This window comes from Zea mays, chromosome 10 (assembly GCF_902167145.1).
Source record: "Zea mays cultivar B73 chromosome 10, Zm-B73-REFERENCE-NAM-5.0, whole genome shotgun sequence".
Classification (NCBI taxonomy): Eukaryota; Viridiplantae; Streptophyta; class Magnoliopsida; order Poales; family Poaceae; genus Zea; species Zea mays.
The window spans coordinates 148,168,297-148,187,051 of NC_050105.1; the positions used below are offsets into that span (position 1 = coordinate 148,168,297).

Sequence of the window (18,755 nt, forward strand, 5' to 3'; positions counted from 1 at the left end):
TCTAGTTTAGCCGACTACGCGGTCTATAAAAAATACGTATATTAAAGTGTTGAGTAGTCAAATTCTAAAGTTAAATATAAGTATACAGTTACACACACATAATGTTAGCATTGAAAATTTTAAATATATTATTAGGTTACTTTAATGTGTGTAGAAACAAATGTGGATACTATTTTTTTGTAAATCTAAGGGGGTGTTTTAATGCACTAGAAATAATCGTTAGTTGTCTAAAAATTGTTCGTAGCTAACATGTAACTACCCAACTTTTAACTAATTTACTAAAAATAGCTAATAATTGAAATATTAGCTAGTGTGTTTGGATGTCTCAACTAATTTTAGCCACTAACTATTATTATCTAGTGTATTCAAACACCCTCTAAATCGAGATCTAAATCGAGATATGCATTCTTACCACTCCCCTGTATTCTATCAGTCAAATACTTCAGGTACTTGTAAATTTCACTCGTCAATGCGCATTCATAACACTGTATTTTTTCCGGTCAAATACCCCGTTCCTAGAAAATGACTGACAGACTTCCTTTGTACTTTTACCGGTACGACGCCGGTGCCCTGCCAATGCCAACCCACACGCCAAGTCCCCAAGTGAAGTTGGTCGTCTCCGAGGCTTCCGAACAGGCGCCCCTGCCCCCCGCACGCACAGACGACGTGCTGGCTATAGATGTTCAATAAGCACGAGGCCCGCGAGCCCGGCACGAAGCCCGCTTTTTAGGCCCGGTTCGAGCCCGGCACGGCCCGGTTATATGCGGACCCGGGCCGGCCCGACACGAATAAGCGGGCCAGGCTCGGACAGGAAATTAGGCACGATGGGCTAGCCCGGCACGGCCCGTTTAGCTCTAAGTTCGTTAAGCCCGCTTTTTTTACACTAAAACGTGCTTTACGGCCCGTATAGCCCGCTTTTCGGCCCGTTTTTTGGTATTAAACGGGCCGGGCTCGGACAAGAAACTGAGCCCGCGTGCTTAGCCGGCCCGGCCCGGTTCGGTTTTTTAATCGTGTCTAGCGGGCTGGGCCCAAAACGGGCCGGGCTTCACCGGGCCCGGGCCGGGCGGGCCGGGCGGCCCGTTTGGACATCTCTAGTGCTGGCTACCCTCCCCCAACTTAGGCCTCTAGCGACGAAGCAGGCGGGATATTTGGTGCGCGCGGGCGGTGTGAACAATCAGCCTGCAGCGATCGAGCAAAAGCCAGCATCAGCGAGCAACTCGGCGACGTCGGCGTCGCCAGGGGAGCCCGGGCAGAGAAGCACCTGCCCTCTGCATCTGGAACCCCGCGCGGGCTCCGCCGGCCGCGGCCCGTGCCGCGACGACTCGGCACGCGCTAGCCAGCTATAGGTAGCTGTTTCCCTTCCCGCCACTATCCTGCCGCCCGGGCTCGCGTGGCGGATGATGATTCCTAGAGAGCCACGGCGGCCGGAGCACCCTTCCTCCTCCTGACCCCGAGCTGCCCCGCCCATCGCAGCGGGCGGCTCTGCCCTCCGCCGCAGCGTCTGTGTCCAGGTGAGGTTGTTGCCCCCACGGATTTGGAGCCGGTTGTTGAGTTCTCGGATTTGGTAGATGCGTGGCTATTCGCTGCTGGATTGGGTAGGCTCAGTCGTGGATCTGGGAGTTCGATTTAGCTGCATGCCTTAACTGTGAAGTAAATAGCTTTGAGAATCTGCCAGACTTGATTGAAGTAAGAATACTTGAGGAGCAGGAATTCGAGCCTCGTGTCGCTTAAATGAAATCAAACTTAGTCCATCTTGTTGGTGCAAAAATTCCCCTCTTTCCATGTGTATCGCTCACCGCAACTGCTATTCTCCCCATCTCTGGTCGTTGTCGTAGACTGGAGGATGGAGACTCCGCAAGTCGAGATGGGCGGTTTCAAGGTCAACAGCCCGCAAGTGCCCAACGGTGGCTTGCGGCCCACCGTGTCTTCGTCCTGGAACTCGCAAGGGACGGTCGAGAGGGCGCTCAGGAGCATCAGGATCGTCATTTTTACTTCCAAGCTCAACTTGCTCATGCCGTTCGGACCTGCCTCCATCATTCTCCACTTCACGACTAGGAGACATGTAAGTGCTGATCATGGGACCTTGAGCTCTGCTGCTGTGTGTCTTTCACTCTTTTGTTTCAGTTATAATAGATACCGAGTTTAAATAGCATGTATACAAGAAATAAGGAGTAGTCAATACTCCCTCTTCGGCATGTACAATGCATATTAATGCACCGTGTCTTGAGGTATGTCGAGAGGGCTAAGCGTAAAAAACTAGGAAACCATATCTTCATCAAGACACACCCCTGATACAGCCCTCATAAATGATTCATATCTTAGAGATTTTTTATTGAATAAGACACAAGGTTTACATACACCCCCATTATACTTACATACACCTTAGCTGTGTCTTTTACTCAAAAAATAGCACCATGGTGTCACGGTTGTATATGCCCTTAGGTTTCGACACGGGAATTAAGAAATAGTGAAAAGCTGTGGTGCACAGAAAACAAGGAGATAGATAGGTAGAGATAGAGAAATGTGCATTGACTAGTGAGAAATGTGAAGTATTTTAGGACAAATTTGAATCCTATAAAGTCAAGTATTTTGGGACAAAGGGAGTATGCCATAATAGTGTATCTCTTTAACAGCATGACATGTCGAGTTCAGTTTTTTCCGGTTATACATGCTACTTGTACATGTCTCATCGCCGCTAGGAGACCGTCGTCAACTGAGTTCATCGAGTGCTATGGTGACCCCCCCCCCCCCTGTTAACTTAATGCTGACATGGTTCACGTGACATTAAAATTGCAGGGATTGGTTTTTCTTTTCAGCATGCTAGGAATTATGCCTTTAGCTGAGCGATTGGGATATGCAACTGAGTAAGCTGCTAGACTTTCTACTTGTTTTTCCAATGCCTTTAGCTGAGCGATTGTGATATGCAATTGAGCTTTGATCCCAATGGTTGTTGTACAGGCAGCTTGCAGTATACACTGGTCCAACAGGTATGCCTCTTTCTCTGTATGGCTAATAGTCAACTTGAAATAAGACTATAAGAGAGTCCTCAAATGGTGACTTACTGAACTGCAGTTGGTGGCCTTCTGAATGCTACATTTGGAAATGCAACTGAAATGATCATTGCAATATATGCTTTGAAAAATGGAATGATCCGAGTAGTGCAGCAGTCACTATTGGGTTCCATTTTGTCAAATATGCTGTTGGTTATGGGCTGTGCTTTCTTTGCTGGTGGTATTGTTCATCGCAACAAAGACCAAGTCTTCAGTAAGGTGACAATTATGTGATTGTTTTTGTGTTCATCAGTAAGGTGACATTTTTTATAGTGAGATTAATATCCAATCACACCAGGCAACTGCAGCTGTCAACTCAGGTTTACTGTTGATGGCTGTCATGGGATTGATGTTTCCTGCCGTTCTCCATTTCACTCATTCAGAAGTGCGGCAAGGAGCATCAGAGGTTGCTCTTTCAAGATTCAGTAGCTGTATTATGCTTGTGGCGTATGCAAGCTACCTCTATTTCCAATTAAGTGGACGGAGCAACATTTACAGTCCAATAGGCAGTGTAAGTTTGATGTCTCATCTTATTTTTTCCTCACTGGTAATAAGAACCATAACCATGACACTATGATTTCTATCGTAGGTATGGCTATTTTAGTCTACTTTAGTCCAGGTGTAATGTATTGGTACTTTCAGAATGCCATGTGGCGAACCACGTCCTTGTGATAAAGAGTTTCTTGCAATACTGCACTAATTTAGTATAGAATGGTGCAATACATGTTTTCACCATATTCAGAAATATTGTAGGAAGAGGCGCCTAGCGAGGATAACCCGGAAGAAGATGAAGAAGCTGAGATTGGCATGTGGGAGGCAGTAACATGGCTTGCGGTGTTAACATTCTGGGTGTCTTTTCTTTCTGAGTACCTAGTTAACGCCATTGAGGTATTCTTCTCTAATTCAACAAGAAAGGATAAAAAAGTCAGCTTTTATTAATCTGTAAAAGTGAAATTCGTTAAAGGTAGCTTTCTAAAGTTGACAGACAATTATATTTTGGTGATACTGAAGCACTGCCAGGGAAAATGTTCATGTTAAATTTGGAAATGGTTAAAAGCAGCTATCTCTAGGAAAAATGTAATTACTTACTAGTTATTATTATTACCATGATGTACATCAGTAGTATTACAGGTCATCTGATACCTCTGCGATGATGTAACTGGTCACTGTTTTGATCTATTGTTGTCAGGGAGCATCTGATTCATTGAACCTACCGGTGGCTTTTATCAGTGTTATTTTGCTTCCTATTGTGGGCAATGCAGCTGAACATGCAAGCGCAATAATGTTTGCCATGAAAGATAAGCTTGTAAGTGTTCAAATGAGCTTGAGCTTCTCTTTCATGGTTCTGTTACTTAGTTGTTCAGTATTCATGCACGTGATTATCCTCCCTGCAGGACATAACACTTGGTGTTGCAATTGGTTCATCAACACAGATATCAATGTTTGTGGTACTTTTTTTAACTTCTTATTCCATTTTCCGACCTCTGCATCCACATTCCCACTTGTTATGTCAAGCATAAACCTTTTGAAATGTTAGCATTGGTCCACTACTCCACACCTTAGTACTTGTTTATCATATCCTTTTTTTCATTTTATTTTTCTTTTCAAACATTCAGGGAAACCCCCTGTCTGAATTTTAGTTGTCAAGGACACATAAGTACATTACTGAATTACATAAAATGCCTTAAATTCTTCTGTCTCTGTGACATTTGACGTGGTATATACTTTAATACAGATTCCATTTTGTGTTGTTATTGGTTGGACGATGGGACAAAAGATGGACTTGAATTTTCAGCTATTTGAGACAGCAACTCTCTTCATAACAGTACTTGTGGTGGCATTTATGTTACAGGTAGGTTCTTAAGGTGGATGATATTAAGAAAAACTTTTATATAACGTGTATGGTGTTGCCTGTTGCTAAGGTTTATATTGACCCTGATTTACTGCTGCCATTATAATATGGACCGTGAAAATGTGTCCATTTTATCCTTTGGGCAGTGGTAAAATGGCCATCTTGATAAGATTTATTTGGTCCCTGATTTATTTCTGCCACCATATGGATTGTGAACATGTGTCCATTTTGCCAGTGGGTAGAACGGCCGTCTTGATAATGTTTCATCATTCATCTCTATAATAGTGGACCTGTTTGAAGTGTTCGGGTGCACATAAATATTAAAAAAAAACTCAACCAACCTAAGAGGCAATAAGTGGCATTGTGTTGATAAGGAGAAATAGGTACATAGATCCGGGTAAAAAAAGATCAAACATCAGTGACAGAGATATACACCCATATCTTCCACCAGCTGAGCTAGGTCGGTTCCAAAACTACTACTATTAGCTTCAGTGCTTCAATGGCTTTATTGTCCACTGAAGTTTATATTACTAGCTCTTTAAATATGAGCAAGCTACTAAGTTAGGACAATATAATTTATTTATATTTCTCCTTTTTTCTTACTCGTTCAGTCGTTTGTGAAGCTGAGCTGCTTCAAACTTTTTCTTAGGGTTCCATAAGCTCATTCGATCCATTTAGGTTTACAAGTAGACTATAGCTATTTGGCTCTTGTATGCTAAGTCTCCTGTTCAACATCTCCCTCGGTTCCCGTCAATAACCAGGCATTTGTGATCTCTATCCTTGAGTACTGATGTGTTTGACCAGTTATCATCTTATTTCATTTCAGAGATCTGTTTTGTATGGATCTGAGCTGCATTTGATATCTGACCCCATTTGCAATGCACTTGTTTCATCACAGGATGGCACTGCGAACTACTTGAAAGGACTTATGCTGATCCTATGTTATCTAATAGTTGCTGCCAGTTTCTTTGTTCACGTTGATCCACAATCAAGTGAGTAGGATCTTCATAGTTAGTCCCCCTTTATGCTATTTTCCTTACTCCAGTTAGTTTAGTTAATTTACTTGTCAAGAACCTCCCTTGTACTTGTTCTGTTCGTTTGTACTAGTTTAGTATACCTTCTTAATTTACTTGTCAAGAACCTTCCTTATACCTGTTCTGTTCGTTTGTGCTACTTTAGTATACTTCTCTCTTGCACACGCGTTGGCCGTTGTCTCCTGTATTGCTCATTCTCGGCTGCTTCATCTTCTTATGGGCGAGAAGTCAAATACTGAACCAGTGGCACTACATAGAGCATAGACTAGTTAATGCTAGTTTCCTTTCATATGATTTGGAACTGCCTGAACAGCCGCCATATGCTATCATCGTTAATGCAAGCATACTACTACTTTTTTTTCAGGTGAAGGCTGAAGCCATATATCCTGTAAGTAACGCGCCAAATACCTTTTGAGACTTAATAATCTTGTTTTGTTCCGCCTGTCTCAAGCCGGGTTCCTTCATGAACTGCAGAAGGAATTTTTGTATTTTGTTTTGTGGATACTGATGTGTACTAGGGTAGTCTCGATGTATACAGAAACAAGAAGTGGCAGCATGTTATATTCGATTAATTGTATGGGTTTTCTGTTTTCCTTGAAATTTAACTATTGGGCTGAATGTAAATTTGGGTATATGATTTGATGATGACAGATGCTAGATCTTTCATCATTTTTTTGTAGTTGATGATGTCTGCATAGTCACGGTTCTGCATCAATGTTTCTTTTCCTTCCCTAGTGATTGTGTACACTTTTGATGGCAGATCAATTTTATATGGCCGGTCATTGTAAAAAAAAGTCTGGTTACATCAGATTCAGGTGACAATGTCTGGTCGCTCCCTCAGCCGCCGTGGGCTTCCCCCTGCGAGGACCGCGCGCGGGGGGTAGCGTTTGCCTGGGCCGCGCTCTTCCCTGGTCGTGTGGGCCTTTTGCGTGGACCATGCGAAGATTGCGGGGAGCGCCCTGCCTGGGCCGCGCGCGGGAAGCAGTGACTGAATGGGGGGAGGGATGGAGCAGTGAAGCCGAAGCAAGCAAGCCGCCCATCCTCCCGTCCCGTGCGTCGGGCAGCCGTCGGCGTGCATTGCATGGCATGTATCCCATAAAAAATATTTGCGGCAACTAGCATAGCACAGGAGTCGCCCAGTCCGTGAACCGCAGCGCGGCGCCCGCGTCCAGTCGTCGTCCACTCCCGAAGGCCGAAGCCGTCGGGCAGCAGCTGGCAGACAGGCGAGCGACGCACGCAACCGGCGCACGTGCGGCGGACAGGTCGTCGCGCGCAGGCAGCAGAGCAGAGCAGAGCCGACCCGACCGTCCCCGGCGTGCGTGGCGCGGCCTGCGCTCCTCGGCGCCCGCCCGCCCTCGTGCACTGCTGTCTAATCTAGGAAAGATAAAAACAAGTTCCTGGGAAAGAAGCAGCTAGCAGGTGACTTTGGAGAGCAGCTAGCTAGCTAGCTAGCTGTATAGGACCGGAGTAGTACATGCATGCCGCCAGTATAGTGATAGTGTGGTAGTGGCAGGGCGAGCGTGCATGTGCGCACGCCGGCCGAAATCATCGGTCTAGAAAAACAGGCGGGCCGGCCGGGCGGGCGCACGCACGCGTACGAAGGACACTTTCGTTGTGCTGTTGCTTCGGCCGTCGCAGCTGCGCATGGATCCCCATGCATGGCATGACGATGCAGAAAACTATACAACTACTGATACTAACAGTAGCTATACGTAGCGCGTAGTAGTTACTGTGCCATTTCACGAGAATTATACTATATATGCACGCAGCCGGTACGGTCGTGGCATGGCATGGCATGTATTTCAGTCCTGCGACGGGTGTTTGTTGTGTACAGAATGGCGATCGATCGACTATATATACACACGATCGACGCTGTTCTGTCACAATATGAGTACGTACGAACGAGTCTTGAAACTCTTGATCAATGCGGCGGCCTGGCGGGCTGTACCGTCGTCAATGCGCGGAAATACATGCCCCGTAGAACCGCAACCTCACGTACGTACACGGATCGGCCGGGGGGGAGAAGTAGTCGTGCTCGTGCACCTTAAAATTTGGAGCTAACGGAGAGACGAGATCTAAGCTGCGATCGTCTCGTCGTGCAGTCGTACGTGTGCCGCTCCAGCACCGTTACTGTGTATCCCGTACGTGTGCGCGCGCGCCCATGGCGTGGGGCACGACCAGCACGCGACGACCGTCCCGGTGCGGTGAAGAGGAGAGGACGACGAGCCGAGAACGAACGAGCAAAACCCCCGGCCGGTCGTGTCAACCGGCACGCACGCATGCATGCCATGCGCAGTGCGCTCGCTCTCTGTCTCTCTCTCCATCATCCCCAGGAAAACGCGCGCCCAGGCCATCCATCCATTTCCCATGCACAGCACAGAGACAGAGCGGGTCGCCGCCGACGATCCGGCTTTGTTTACTACGTACTACTAGTATATATACTCCCATCGGAGTGCGTGTGTGTGCACCGATCGATCGCTAGCTAGCTAGCTGCGTCCTCCTTTTTCTCACTTGCAAGCAACACCCGCCCCCGCCCGCCCTTGTTTGTGTGCTGCTTACTGACAGGTCAGTTCCATCCGGCCCGTTGGGTACGTGGCTATTCGTCGGATTCAGTTGTGAACATGTTCAGCAACATGTTAACCCGGCCCACCTCCTATAAATCCATCCTCACCACCCCCAGCAGCAGCAGGCTTGCAACCCTAACAAAACACGGCTAGCCATCGGGAGAGGAAAGCGCTCTCATCACTTCCCCATCCTCATTCCTTCCTCCGTCCACACCGCAGCCACTACAGATAGATACGCCATCCGACGAGGTCAACTCAAGTCCCCCCTTCCTCCACCACGATGAGCAGCGGCGGCGCGAGCTTCGAGCAGCACGCGAATAAGCGGCGGCGGCCGCCCGCTGGGCCGCAGCGCCTGACGCTGTCGGTGCAGGACGCCGACGACGCGGCCGCGGCCGTGGTCCCGCCCGTCACCGTGGTCCTGGACGGGCGCTGCATCTGCCACCGCGTCCACCTCAACCGCCACACGGGGTACCGCAGCCTGGCGGGCACGCTCCGCCGCATGTTCGTCGACTCCGACGACGACGACTCCGACGTCCACAACCACCACCACCAGCAGCAGCAGCAGCAGCGCGGCGAGGACGACCTCGACCTCGACCTCGCCAATGCCGTCCCGGGCCACGTCGTCGCGTACGAGGACATGGAGGACGACCTCCTCCTCGCCGGCGATCTCAAGTGGAAGTGAGAGAGAATTTAATTATTAACTACTGATGTGACCACAAACTTAAAACTGGTTTTCCGTCGTTTCAAACACACAGCTCGATTTACTCTCTCGATGGTGTGCATGATTGCATCGCAGCGATTTTGTTCGCGTCGCCAAAAGGATCCGGATCATCCCTGCCAAGAAGACGACGTCGTCGTCAAGCCGCGCCAAGAAATGCGGAGGAGGAGATGTCAACCACAGCAACTAGTCGCCGGCGTCCGGCCGGGCCGGGCTAGCTTTTGTTAGACTCTCGCATGCAATTATTACTGCTAGCCGCTAGCTGCAGCTGTCGTCTACTCCATCGTTGTGTTCTTCAATTCATTCACTCAGCTCTCTCCATTATATTATACCCGGCCCCATGCATGTTGTCGTTAATTAAAGACCTATAATTAAAGCACGTACGCAAAGCAATGAACAAGGTTATGTCATGACCAGCAGCAATTCAGAATCAGCTGAGCTGATGACCGAATGATATGATCCTGTATGTGATAGCTCTCGATCTAGCTAGCGCCGGGCGCGCTCCGTGTCAAGTCGTGATCCAATCCAAGTGTGTGGCGCACGTACCGTGTCGGCTTCCAACCCCCGCGAGCCGTCAATCATGTCCTCTGTGGCTCTGCCTGACTGGTCAGCTGGAATTATTGGACCGATCACCGATGGATCGGGACTCATCCATCGATGCAGTAGCAGTAGTCCATCGATCGACGACGCGACGTGGTCCGGCCACTGACGACGGCTGACACTCTCGATCGGCGGCGCCGCGGCCCTGCCGGCGAGGACGGTTGGGATCTCCCTGTCACACGGCAACGACGTCCTTCTGGCCGGCCGTTGGCGACTCCTCCGCGCGCGAGCAGTGCAAACGAAACAGTGAAGCAGGTACCGGTAGCCATCATCGCGCGTTGTCGTGGGAGTGCAGTACTGCACGGCCGCCGCGCGCATCGATGGGAGGAGATGGATCGAACGGAATGTTGCGTGCCCGCTGACTCCGATAGATAGATCTATCTATCGCTGGTTCACTGTCACTTCTAGCTGACACGCGACAGCTAGCTGAGCCGGTCGCCGCCACCGTCACATCGCTGCTGCTGCTGCTTGCTTGCTTGCTTGCTTGCTCAGCATGCACGTTTGGCGCGCGCCCGAGCCTGAGCCTGACAGCGCCACTAGCCCGCGGCCGACCGGCGTACGTGGCCGGGGAAAGGAACGTATCCATCGTCCACACACGCCGGGTCGGTGTCGCGTTTGGAGTTGGAGTTGGGGTCCGGTCGTCGGGAGCGGATGGGACTAGACACTGCCACTGCCACTGCCACACATGATTGCGAGCAGAACCATGCCGGAATTCCATCGGCTTCGCCCGTGTATGGTTATGGTGTCCAGTCCCCGGCCCTGGCGCCATGCTCTCGTAGGTCAACGAGGTGAAGTCACCTGCGGATCGAAACGCAGGAATTCGGGGTGCCAGTTCGGTCTTCCGCGGCGGGTTCAGAGTTCTCTCTTCTCTCTACATGTGCGTCCACGCACCACGCATGCGATGCGCCCGGAAAACACACGAGCAGACTGCGCCGGTCACCAGTGCATCATCGACTCGTCATCTTTCTATCGTGGATTTTCTACCATGGATTCATGGTACTGGTGCCCATATATAGTACACAAGCCAAAAGTTGCTTTTAGGACCGGACCCGTGTCCAAAGCCATGTTAAGCTGTCAGTGTACAATGCAACGATCAGAGAGCACAGGAGGTTGGTTTGCCATGTCAGTGTCGACGGACCCGACAGTCCAGGTGCCATGCGGCCCACGCCAATCGATTGGACTGCCGAGCCAGGGAGCAGGCTTTCGCAGGGCGTGGCCCATAAACAAGCTGGGTCCTCCGTTGCCCTTTTTGTTTATGTTGTATATATTCTCAACGGCAGTCACGTCTACTAATGAGCTCTAACCAGAGTTAATTTATATATACAACGGGGGCATGGGACTGATGTAATAGAGAAGAGAGATTCATTTAAGGTTGATGTCATCGTCATTTCTCTCGTTGCACTCGTGGTGGTGCTAGCACAACGACATCGCGGCATGCGCCGCAACGCCTCATTTTCACAGGTTTGGATACCGTTGAGACGCTACGACCGACTTTGTGTTAATCAATGATAAATATGAGTGCAAGTGAATGTGATGTTTGTTGCTGGTACAAGAGGATATACGACTATTTTCATTGTATGTATTGTCACGTTCTTCTTCCACTACGTCGCCATCTAGTGATAACGATACACAATCCTTTACTCGTTGTTATCTTGGTTGAGCATGGTAGATATGCTTAATGTATAGGGTATCTATTTTCTATAGTGGTATCAAAGTCATTCAAACACATTTTTTGATACATGTTGGTTTGCATATATATGATATATCTAGTATATTGGGTTTTACTTTTGCTTTGGTTGCAACATGCGTCGGGACAAAAAATGATATGGGTGCACTATTATTATTGTACCTCACACGATTGTCAATATATCACTACCGGCTAGAATCACCGTCGAGACCATCATTTCCATACAACACATATATCATTTCAACAACACATATTATTATTATTCTGTCATTTGTCATTGATATAAAGTAAGAATTTCGAAGTGTGCAGCCTCCAACGAGAGAGCGAAGCGAATAAATTTCCCTGCCATGCAGAATATCTAAAACAAAAAAAACAATGGAATGTAGGAGATTTAAACCCTGATCACTTGGTTTGAAGCGCTCAGGTTGATAGTCGCCTAGAGGGGGGTGAATAGGGCGAAACTGAAATTTACAAATACAAACACAACTACAAGCCGGGTTAGCGTTAGAAATAAAAACCGAGTCCGCGAGAGAGAGGGTGCAAAACAAATCGCAAGCAAATGAAGAGTGTGACACGCGGATTTGTTTTACCGAGGTTCGGTTCTCGCAAACCTACTCCCCGTTGAGGAGGCCACAAAGGTCGGGTCTCTTTCAACCTTTCCCTCTCTCAAACGGTCCCTCGGACCGAGTGAGCTTCTCTTCTCAAATCACTTGGGAATCAAACTTCCCGCAAGGACCACCACACAATTGGTGTCTCTTGCCTCAATTACAAGTGAGTGTTTGATCACAAGAAAGAATGCGAAAGAAAAGAAGCGATCCAAGCGCAAGAGCTCAAATGAACACTACAAATCACTCTCTCTAGTCACTAAAGCTTTGTGTGGAGTTGGGAGAGGATTTGATCTCTTTTGGTGTGCTTTGCAATGAATGCTAGCTCTTGTATAGTGGTTGGAAGCTGGAAAACTTGGATGCCATGAATGGCGGGGTGGTTGGGGTATTTATAGCCCCAACCACCAAACATGACCGTTGGTGGGGCTGTCTGTCGTATGGTGCACCGGACAGTCCGGTGCACACCGGACATGTCCGGTGCACCAGCCACGTCACCAAGGCCGTTGGATTCCGACCGTTGAAGTTCTAACTTCTGGGCCCGCCTGGAGGTCCGGTGCACACCGGACATGAACTGTTCAATGTCCGGTGCGCCAGTATGGGCGTGCCTGACTTCTGCACGCTTCTGGCGCGCATTGAATGCGCCTGCAGGTGACCGTTGGCGCGAAGTAGCCGTTGCTCCGCAGTCGCACCAGACAGTCCGGTGTACACCGGACATGTCCGGTGAATTATAGCGGAGCAGCCGTTCTGAATTCCCGAGGCTGCCGAGTTCGAGAGCCGCGACTTCTTGGAGCACCGGACACGGTCCGGTGTACACCGGACAGTCCGGTGAATTATAGCGCGCCGGCTCTGAGAATTTCCCGAGGCTAAGGAGTTCTGGGCGAAGTCCCCTGGTGCACCGGACACTGTCCGGTGTGCCACCGGACAGTCCGGTGCGCCAGACCAGGAAGCCTTTCGGGATGCCTTTTGCTCTTTATTTTGAACCCAACTTTGGTCTTTTTAATTGGCTTGTAGTGAACCTTTGACACCTGTATAACTTATACACTAGAGCAAACTAGTTAGTCCAATTGTTTGTGTTGGGTAATTCAACCACCAAAATTAATTAGGGACTAGGTGTAAGCCTAATTCCCTTTCAATCTCCCCCTTTTTGGTGATTGATGCCAACACAAACCAAAGCAAATATAGAAGTGCATAATTGAACTAGTTTGCATAATATAAGTGCAAAGGTTGCTTGGAATTGAGCCAATGTAAATACTTACAAGATATGCATGGATCGTTTCTTCGTTTTTTTAACATTTTGGACCACGCTTGCACCACATGTTTTATTTTTGCAAACTGTTTTGTAAATCCTTTTCAAAGTTCTTTTGCAAATAGTCAAAGGCAAATGAATAAGATTTTGCAAGGCATTTTCAAGATTTGAAATTTTCTCCCCCTGTTTCAAATGCTTTTCCTTTGACTAAACAAAACTCCCCCTAAATGAGATCCTCCTCTTAGTGTTCAAGAGGGTTTTGATATATCATTTTTGAAATACTACTTTCTCCCCCTTTTGAACATAATAGGATACCAATTGAAAATACCCTTTGAGAAACTAAGTTTTTTGAAATTGGTGGTGGTGCGGTCCTTTTGCTTTGGGCTCATACTTTCTCCCCCTTTGGCATGAATCGCCAAAAACGGAATCATTAGAGCCCTTTAGAACTACTCTCTCCCCTTTGGTCATAAATAAATGAGTGAAGATTATACCAAAGATGGAGTCCTTTTGCTTTGTGCTCATGCTTTCTCCCCCAAGAATGGAGAGTTGCTTGGAGTGACGGCGAAGGATGAGTTACGGAGTGGAAGCCTTTGTCTTTGCCGAAGACTCCAATTCCCTTTCAATACACCTATGACTTGGTTTGAAATGGACTCGAAAAACACATTAGTCATAGCATATGAAAGAGACATGATCAAAGGTATGTAAATGTGCTATGTGTGCAAGTTAACAAAAGAAGTTGCGTGAATCAAGAATATTGAGCTCATGCCTAAGTTTGGTAAAAGTTTGTTCATCAAGAGGCTTGGTAAAGATATCGGCTAATTGGTTTTTAGTGTTAATGTAAGAAATCTCGATATCTCCCTTTTGTTGGTGATCCCTAAGAAAATGATACCGAATGGCTATGTGTTTAGTGCGGCTATGCTCGACGGGATTATCCGCCATCTTGATTGCACTCTCATTATCACTAGCAAAGGGACTTTGGTTAATTTGTAACCGTAGTCCCGCAGGGTTTGCCTCATCCAAAGCAATTGCGCGCAACAATGGCCTGCGGCAATATACTCGGCTTCGGCGGTAGAAAGAGCGACCGAATTTTGCTTCTTTGAAGCCCAAGACACCAAGGATCTTCCCAAGAACTGGCAAGTCCCCGATGTGCTCTTCCTATTGATTTTACACCCCGCCCAATCGGCATCTGAATAACCAATCAAATCAAATGTGGATCCCCGAGGGTACCAAAGCCCAAACTTAGGAGTGTAAGCCAAATATCTCAAGATTCGTTTTACGGCCGTAAGGTGAGCTTCCTTAGGGTCGGATTGGAATCTTGCACACATGCATACGGAAAGCATAATATCCAGTCGAGATGCACATAAATAGAGTAAAGATCCTATCATCGACCGGTATACCTTTTGATCCACGGACTTACCTCCCGTGTCGAGGTCGAGATGCCCATTGGTTCCCATGGGTGTCTTGATGGGCTTGGCATCCTTCATCCCAAACTTGTTTAGAATGTCTTGAGTATACTTTGTTTGGCTAATGAAGGTGCCTTCTTGGAGTTGCTTCACTTGAAATCCCAAGAAGTACTTCAACTCCCCCATCATAGACATCTCGAACTTTTGTGTCATGATCCTACTAAATTATTCACATGTAGACTTGTTAGTAGACCCAAATATGATATCATCAACATAAATTTGGCATACAAATAAGTCATTATCAAGAGTTCTAGTGAATAGAGTAGGATCGTGAGAGCACCTAGAGGGGGGGGGGGGTGAATAGGTGATCCTGTGAAAACTTAAACTTATAGCCACAAAAACTTGTTAAGCGCAATAATTGCCAAGTGGCTAGAGAGGAGTCACAACAAAACACAATACCACAAGAGATCAAACACAGAGATGACACAGTGGTTTATCCCGTGGTTCGGCCAAGACCAACGCTTGCCTACTCCACGTTGTGGCGTCCCAATGGACGAGGGTTGCAATCAACCCCTCTCAAGTGGTCCAAAGACCAACTTGAATACCACGGTGTTTTGCTTTGCCTTTCAATATCCCGTTTGCGAGGAATCTCCACAACTTGGAGCCTCTCGCCCTTACACTTAAGATTCACAAAGAAATACGGAGTAAGGAAGGGACTAACAACGCACACAAGACTCAAAATCAGAGCAACAACACGCACACAAATCGCAACAAGAGCTCGCAACACAACTCAATGAGTTCACAACTCAACAAGAGCTCTAGATGCTATCACAATGAACCAAATGCGTGGAATTGATGTCTTGGTGCTTAGGGATGTTGCAGGAATGCTTGGTGTACTCCTCCATGCGCCTAGGGGTCCCTTTTATAGCCCCAAGGCAGCTAGGAGCCGTTGAGAACAAATCGGGAAGGCCATCCCTGCCTTCTGTCGTCGGGTGCACCGGACAGTCCGGTGCACACCGGACACTGTCCGGTGCCCGATTTCTTTCCATAAACGGCACAGCCGACCGTTGCTGACCGTTGCAGATCTGGGAGCCGTTGGCGCACCGGACAGTCCGGTGCACACCGGACAGTCCGGTGCCCCCTTCCGACCGTTGGCCCGGCCACGTGTCGCGCGCAGATCCCGCGGCCGACCGTTGGCTCGGCCGACCGTTGGCTCACCGAACAGTCCGGTGCACACCGGACAGTCCGGTGAATTTTAGCCGTACGCCGTCGGCGAATTCCCGAGAGCGGCCTTTTCACGCCGAGTCAGCCTGGCGCACCGGACACTGTCCGGTGCACCACCGGACAGTCCGGTGTGCCAGACCGAGCTGAGTCTTGGCTGTACACAACCAAGTCTTTCTCCATCTCTTCTCTTTTCTTCTTCTCTCTGTTTCTAATACTTAGACAAGTATATTAGTACACAAAACCAATGTACTAAGGCTTAGAAACATACCTTTAATTGTGATTTGCACTTTGTTCACCCATGGGCATAGATTCATATTTGAGCACTTGTGTTTGCACTCAATCACCAAAATACTTAGAAATGGCCCAAGGGCACATTTCCCTTTCAATCTCCCCCTTTTTGGTGATTTATGCCAACACAACATAAAGCAACTAGAACAAGTGTAAAATCACTTCAAATAAACCTCAAATTTATTTTGATTCGTTTTTGGCATATATGGATCATCCTTTGCCACCACTTGGTTTGTTTTTTGCAAATCAAACTCAAATCTCTATCTCTAAGTCAAACACACATGTTGAAGCATAAAGAGAATCATTCCATAAGAGATTGATCAAAGATTTCAAAAAACTCCCCCTCTTTCCCATAATCACTACTTCTCCCCATAAGAAGCCAACTTTTGACACAAAAGATATGAAAGAGTTTTGACAAACCAAAAGCTTTACTCTCCTATTTTCAAATCTCTCAAGTGGTAGCTGATCCATTTATTGCTTTGGCCTTTATTTTCTCCCCCTTTGGCATCAAGCACCAAAACGGGATCAATTTTGGCCCTTTAACCCCATTGCCTCACCAAAGTCATCAATTAAGAGCAAATGGCAATAAGAGTTCGTGAGATGAACTTGGAATAAGTTACCCTCTCATCGGAGTGCAGTGGAAGTCTTTCATGGTCCAAGTCCACCTTTTCCCTTTCAAGTCTCCTTCGAGACTAAATCAAGCAAACTCAAGCATATGGTTAGTCTCAAAGGATCAAGTTGTAACACATCTCCCCCTAAACATGTGCATCACTTTGCAACGGACTTGTGAGGTCCAGGGAGTGTTTGTACAACTTGAGCACCACAATAAGCAACAAAATGCAGAATGAACATGATCAAAGGCATAAACACATGTATGCTACAGTTCAATCCAGGTTCCGCGAATCTAAGACATTTAGCTCACTACGCAGCCTGCAAAAGGTCTTCTCATCTAGAGGCTTGGTAAAGATATCGGCTAGCTGGTTCTCGGTGCTAACATGAAACACTTCGATATCCCCCTTTTGCTGGTGGTCTCTCAGAAAGTGATGCCGGATGTCTATGTGCTTTGTGCGGCTGTGCTCGACAGGATTCTCCGCCATGCGGATAGCACTCTCATTATCACATAGGAGTGGGACTTTGCTCAGATTGTAGCCAAAGTCCCTGAGGGTTTGCCTCATCCAAAGTAGTTGCGCGCAACACTGTCCTGCGGCAACATACTCGGCCTCAGCGATGGATAGGGCAACGGAGGTTTGTTTCTTAGAGTTCCATGACACCAGGGACCTTCCTAAGAATTGGCACGTACCCGATGTACTCTTCCTATCGACCTTACATCCAGCATAATCGGAGTCTGAATATCCAATCAAGTCAAAGGTAGACCCCTTTGGATACCAGAGCCCGAAGCAAGGCGTAGCAACTAAATATCTAAGAATTTGCTTCACCGCCACTAAGTGACACTCCCTAGGATCGGATTGAAATCTAGCACACATGCATACGCTGAGCATAATATCCGGTCTACTAGCACATAAGTAAAGTAATGACCCTATCATTGACCGGTATGCTTTTTGATTAACGGACTTACCTCCTTTGTTGAGGTCGGTGTGTCCGTCGGTTCCCATCGGAGTCTTTGCGGGCTTGGCGTCCTTCATCCCAAACCGCTTCAGCAGATCTTGCGTGTACTTCGTTTGAGAGATGAAGGTGTCGTCCTTGAGTTGCTTCACTTGGAACCCAAGGAAGTAGTTCAACTCGCCCATCATTGACATCTCGAATTTCTGCGTCATCACCCTGCTAAACTCTTCACAAGACTTTTTATTAGTAGAACCAAATATTATGTCATCGACATAAATTTGGCACACAAACAAATCACCATCACATGTCTTAGTGAAAAGAGTTGGATCGGCTTTCCCAACCTTGAAAGCATTAGCAATTAAGAAATCTCTAAGGCATTCATACCATGCTCTGGGGGCTTGCTTAAGTCCATAGAGTGCCTTAGAGAGCTTACACACGTGGTCGGGGTACCGTTCATCCTCGAAGCCATGGGGTTGCTCCACGTACACCTCCTCCTTGATTGGCCCGTTAAGGAAAGCGCTCTTCACATCCATTTGGAACAACCTGAAAGAATGGTGAGCGGCATATGCTAGCAGAATACGAATTGATTCTAGCCTAGCCACAGGAGCAAATGTCTCCTCAAAGTCCAAACCTGCGACTTGGGCATAGCCTTTTGCCACAAGTCGAGCCTTGTTCCTCGTCACCATCCCGTGCTCGTCCTGTTTGTTGCGGAACACCCACTTGGTTCCCACAACATTTTGCCTGGGACGAGGCACCAGTGTCCAAACTTCATTGCGCTTGAAGTTGTTGAGCTCCTCCTGCATGGCCAACACCCAGTCCGGATCTAGCAAGGCCTCCTCTACCCTGAAAGGCTCAATAGAAGAGACAAAGGAGTAATGCTCACAAAAATTAACTAATCGAGATCGAGTAGTTACTCCCTTG

The 18,755-nt window shown here is 47.7% G+C and overlaps 2 protein-coding genes across 3 annotated transcripts; both read left to right on the forward strand.

Annotated features, from left to right (window-relative positions):
* The first annotated feature begins 1,124 nt into the window (after positions 1–1,124).
* LOC100384161 (Vacuolar cation/proton exchanger 2) lies at positions 1,125–6,585 on the forward strand. The gene is made up of 12 exons (NM_001176739.2): positions 1,125–1,511; positions 1,836–2,062; positions 2,797–2,864; positions 2,959–2,987; positions 3,073–3,269; positions 3,349–3,561; positions 3,804–3,938; positions 4,240–4,356; positions 4,445–4,498; positions 4,786–4,902; positions 5,801–5,894; positions 6,301–6,585. The coding sequence occupies exons 2-12, from the start codon at positions 1,844–1,846 to the stop codon at positions 6,309–6,311; spliced, it is 1,254 nt and encodes a 417-aa protein (NP_001170210.1). The 5' UTR covers positions 1,125–1,511; positions 1,836–1,843; the 3' UTR covers positions 6,312–6,585.
* A 1,886-nt stretch (positions 6,586–8,471) lies between these two features.
* LOC103642136 (auxin-responsive protein IAA33) lies at positions 8,472–9,629 on the forward strand. 2 transcript variants are annotated; one of them, XM_008665444.4, is made up of 2 exons: positions 8,472–9,178; positions 9,256–9,629. In XM_008665444.4, the coding sequence occupies exons 1-2, from the start codon at positions 8,781–8,783 to the stop codon at positions 9,434–9,436; spliced, it is 579 nt and encodes a 192-aa protein (XP_008663666.1). In that variant the 5' UTR covers positions 8,472–8,780; the 3' UTR covers positions 9,437–9,629. The 2 variants fall into 2 exon arrangements, with proteins under 2 accessions (XP_008663666.1, XP_008663667.1); XM_008665445.3 differs by having other exon boundaries at positions 8,481–9,178; positions 9,297–9,629.
* Positions 9,630–18,755: the final 9,126 nt, after the last annotated feature.

What these genes read in the sequence shown, in the direction of transcription:
- LOC100384161 (NM_001176739.2), top strand. Translation starts at nt 1,844, where the DNA reads ATGGAGACTCCGCAAGTCGAGATGGGCGGTTTCAAGGTCAACAGCCCG. An exon ending in CGATTGGGATATGCAACTGA is followed by an intron (nt 2,865 to 2,958) that starts GTAAGCTGCTAG and finishes GTTGTTGTACAG; the next exon opens with GCAGCTTGCAGTATACACTG. An exon ending in CACAGATATCAATGTTTGTG is followed by an intron (nt 4,499 to 4,785) that starts GTACTTTTTTTA and finishes ACTTTAATACAG; the next exon opens with ATTCCATTTTGTGTTGTTAT.
- LOC103642136 (XM_008665444.4), top strand. Translation starts at nt 8,781, where the DNA reads ATGAGCAGCGGCGGCGCGAGCTTCGAGCAGCACGCGAATAAGCGGCGG. An exon ending in GCCGGCGATCTCAAGTGGAA is followed by an intron (nt 9,179 to 9,255) that starts GTGAGAGAGAAT and finishes TCAAACACACAG; the next exon opens with CTCGATTTACTCTCTCGATG.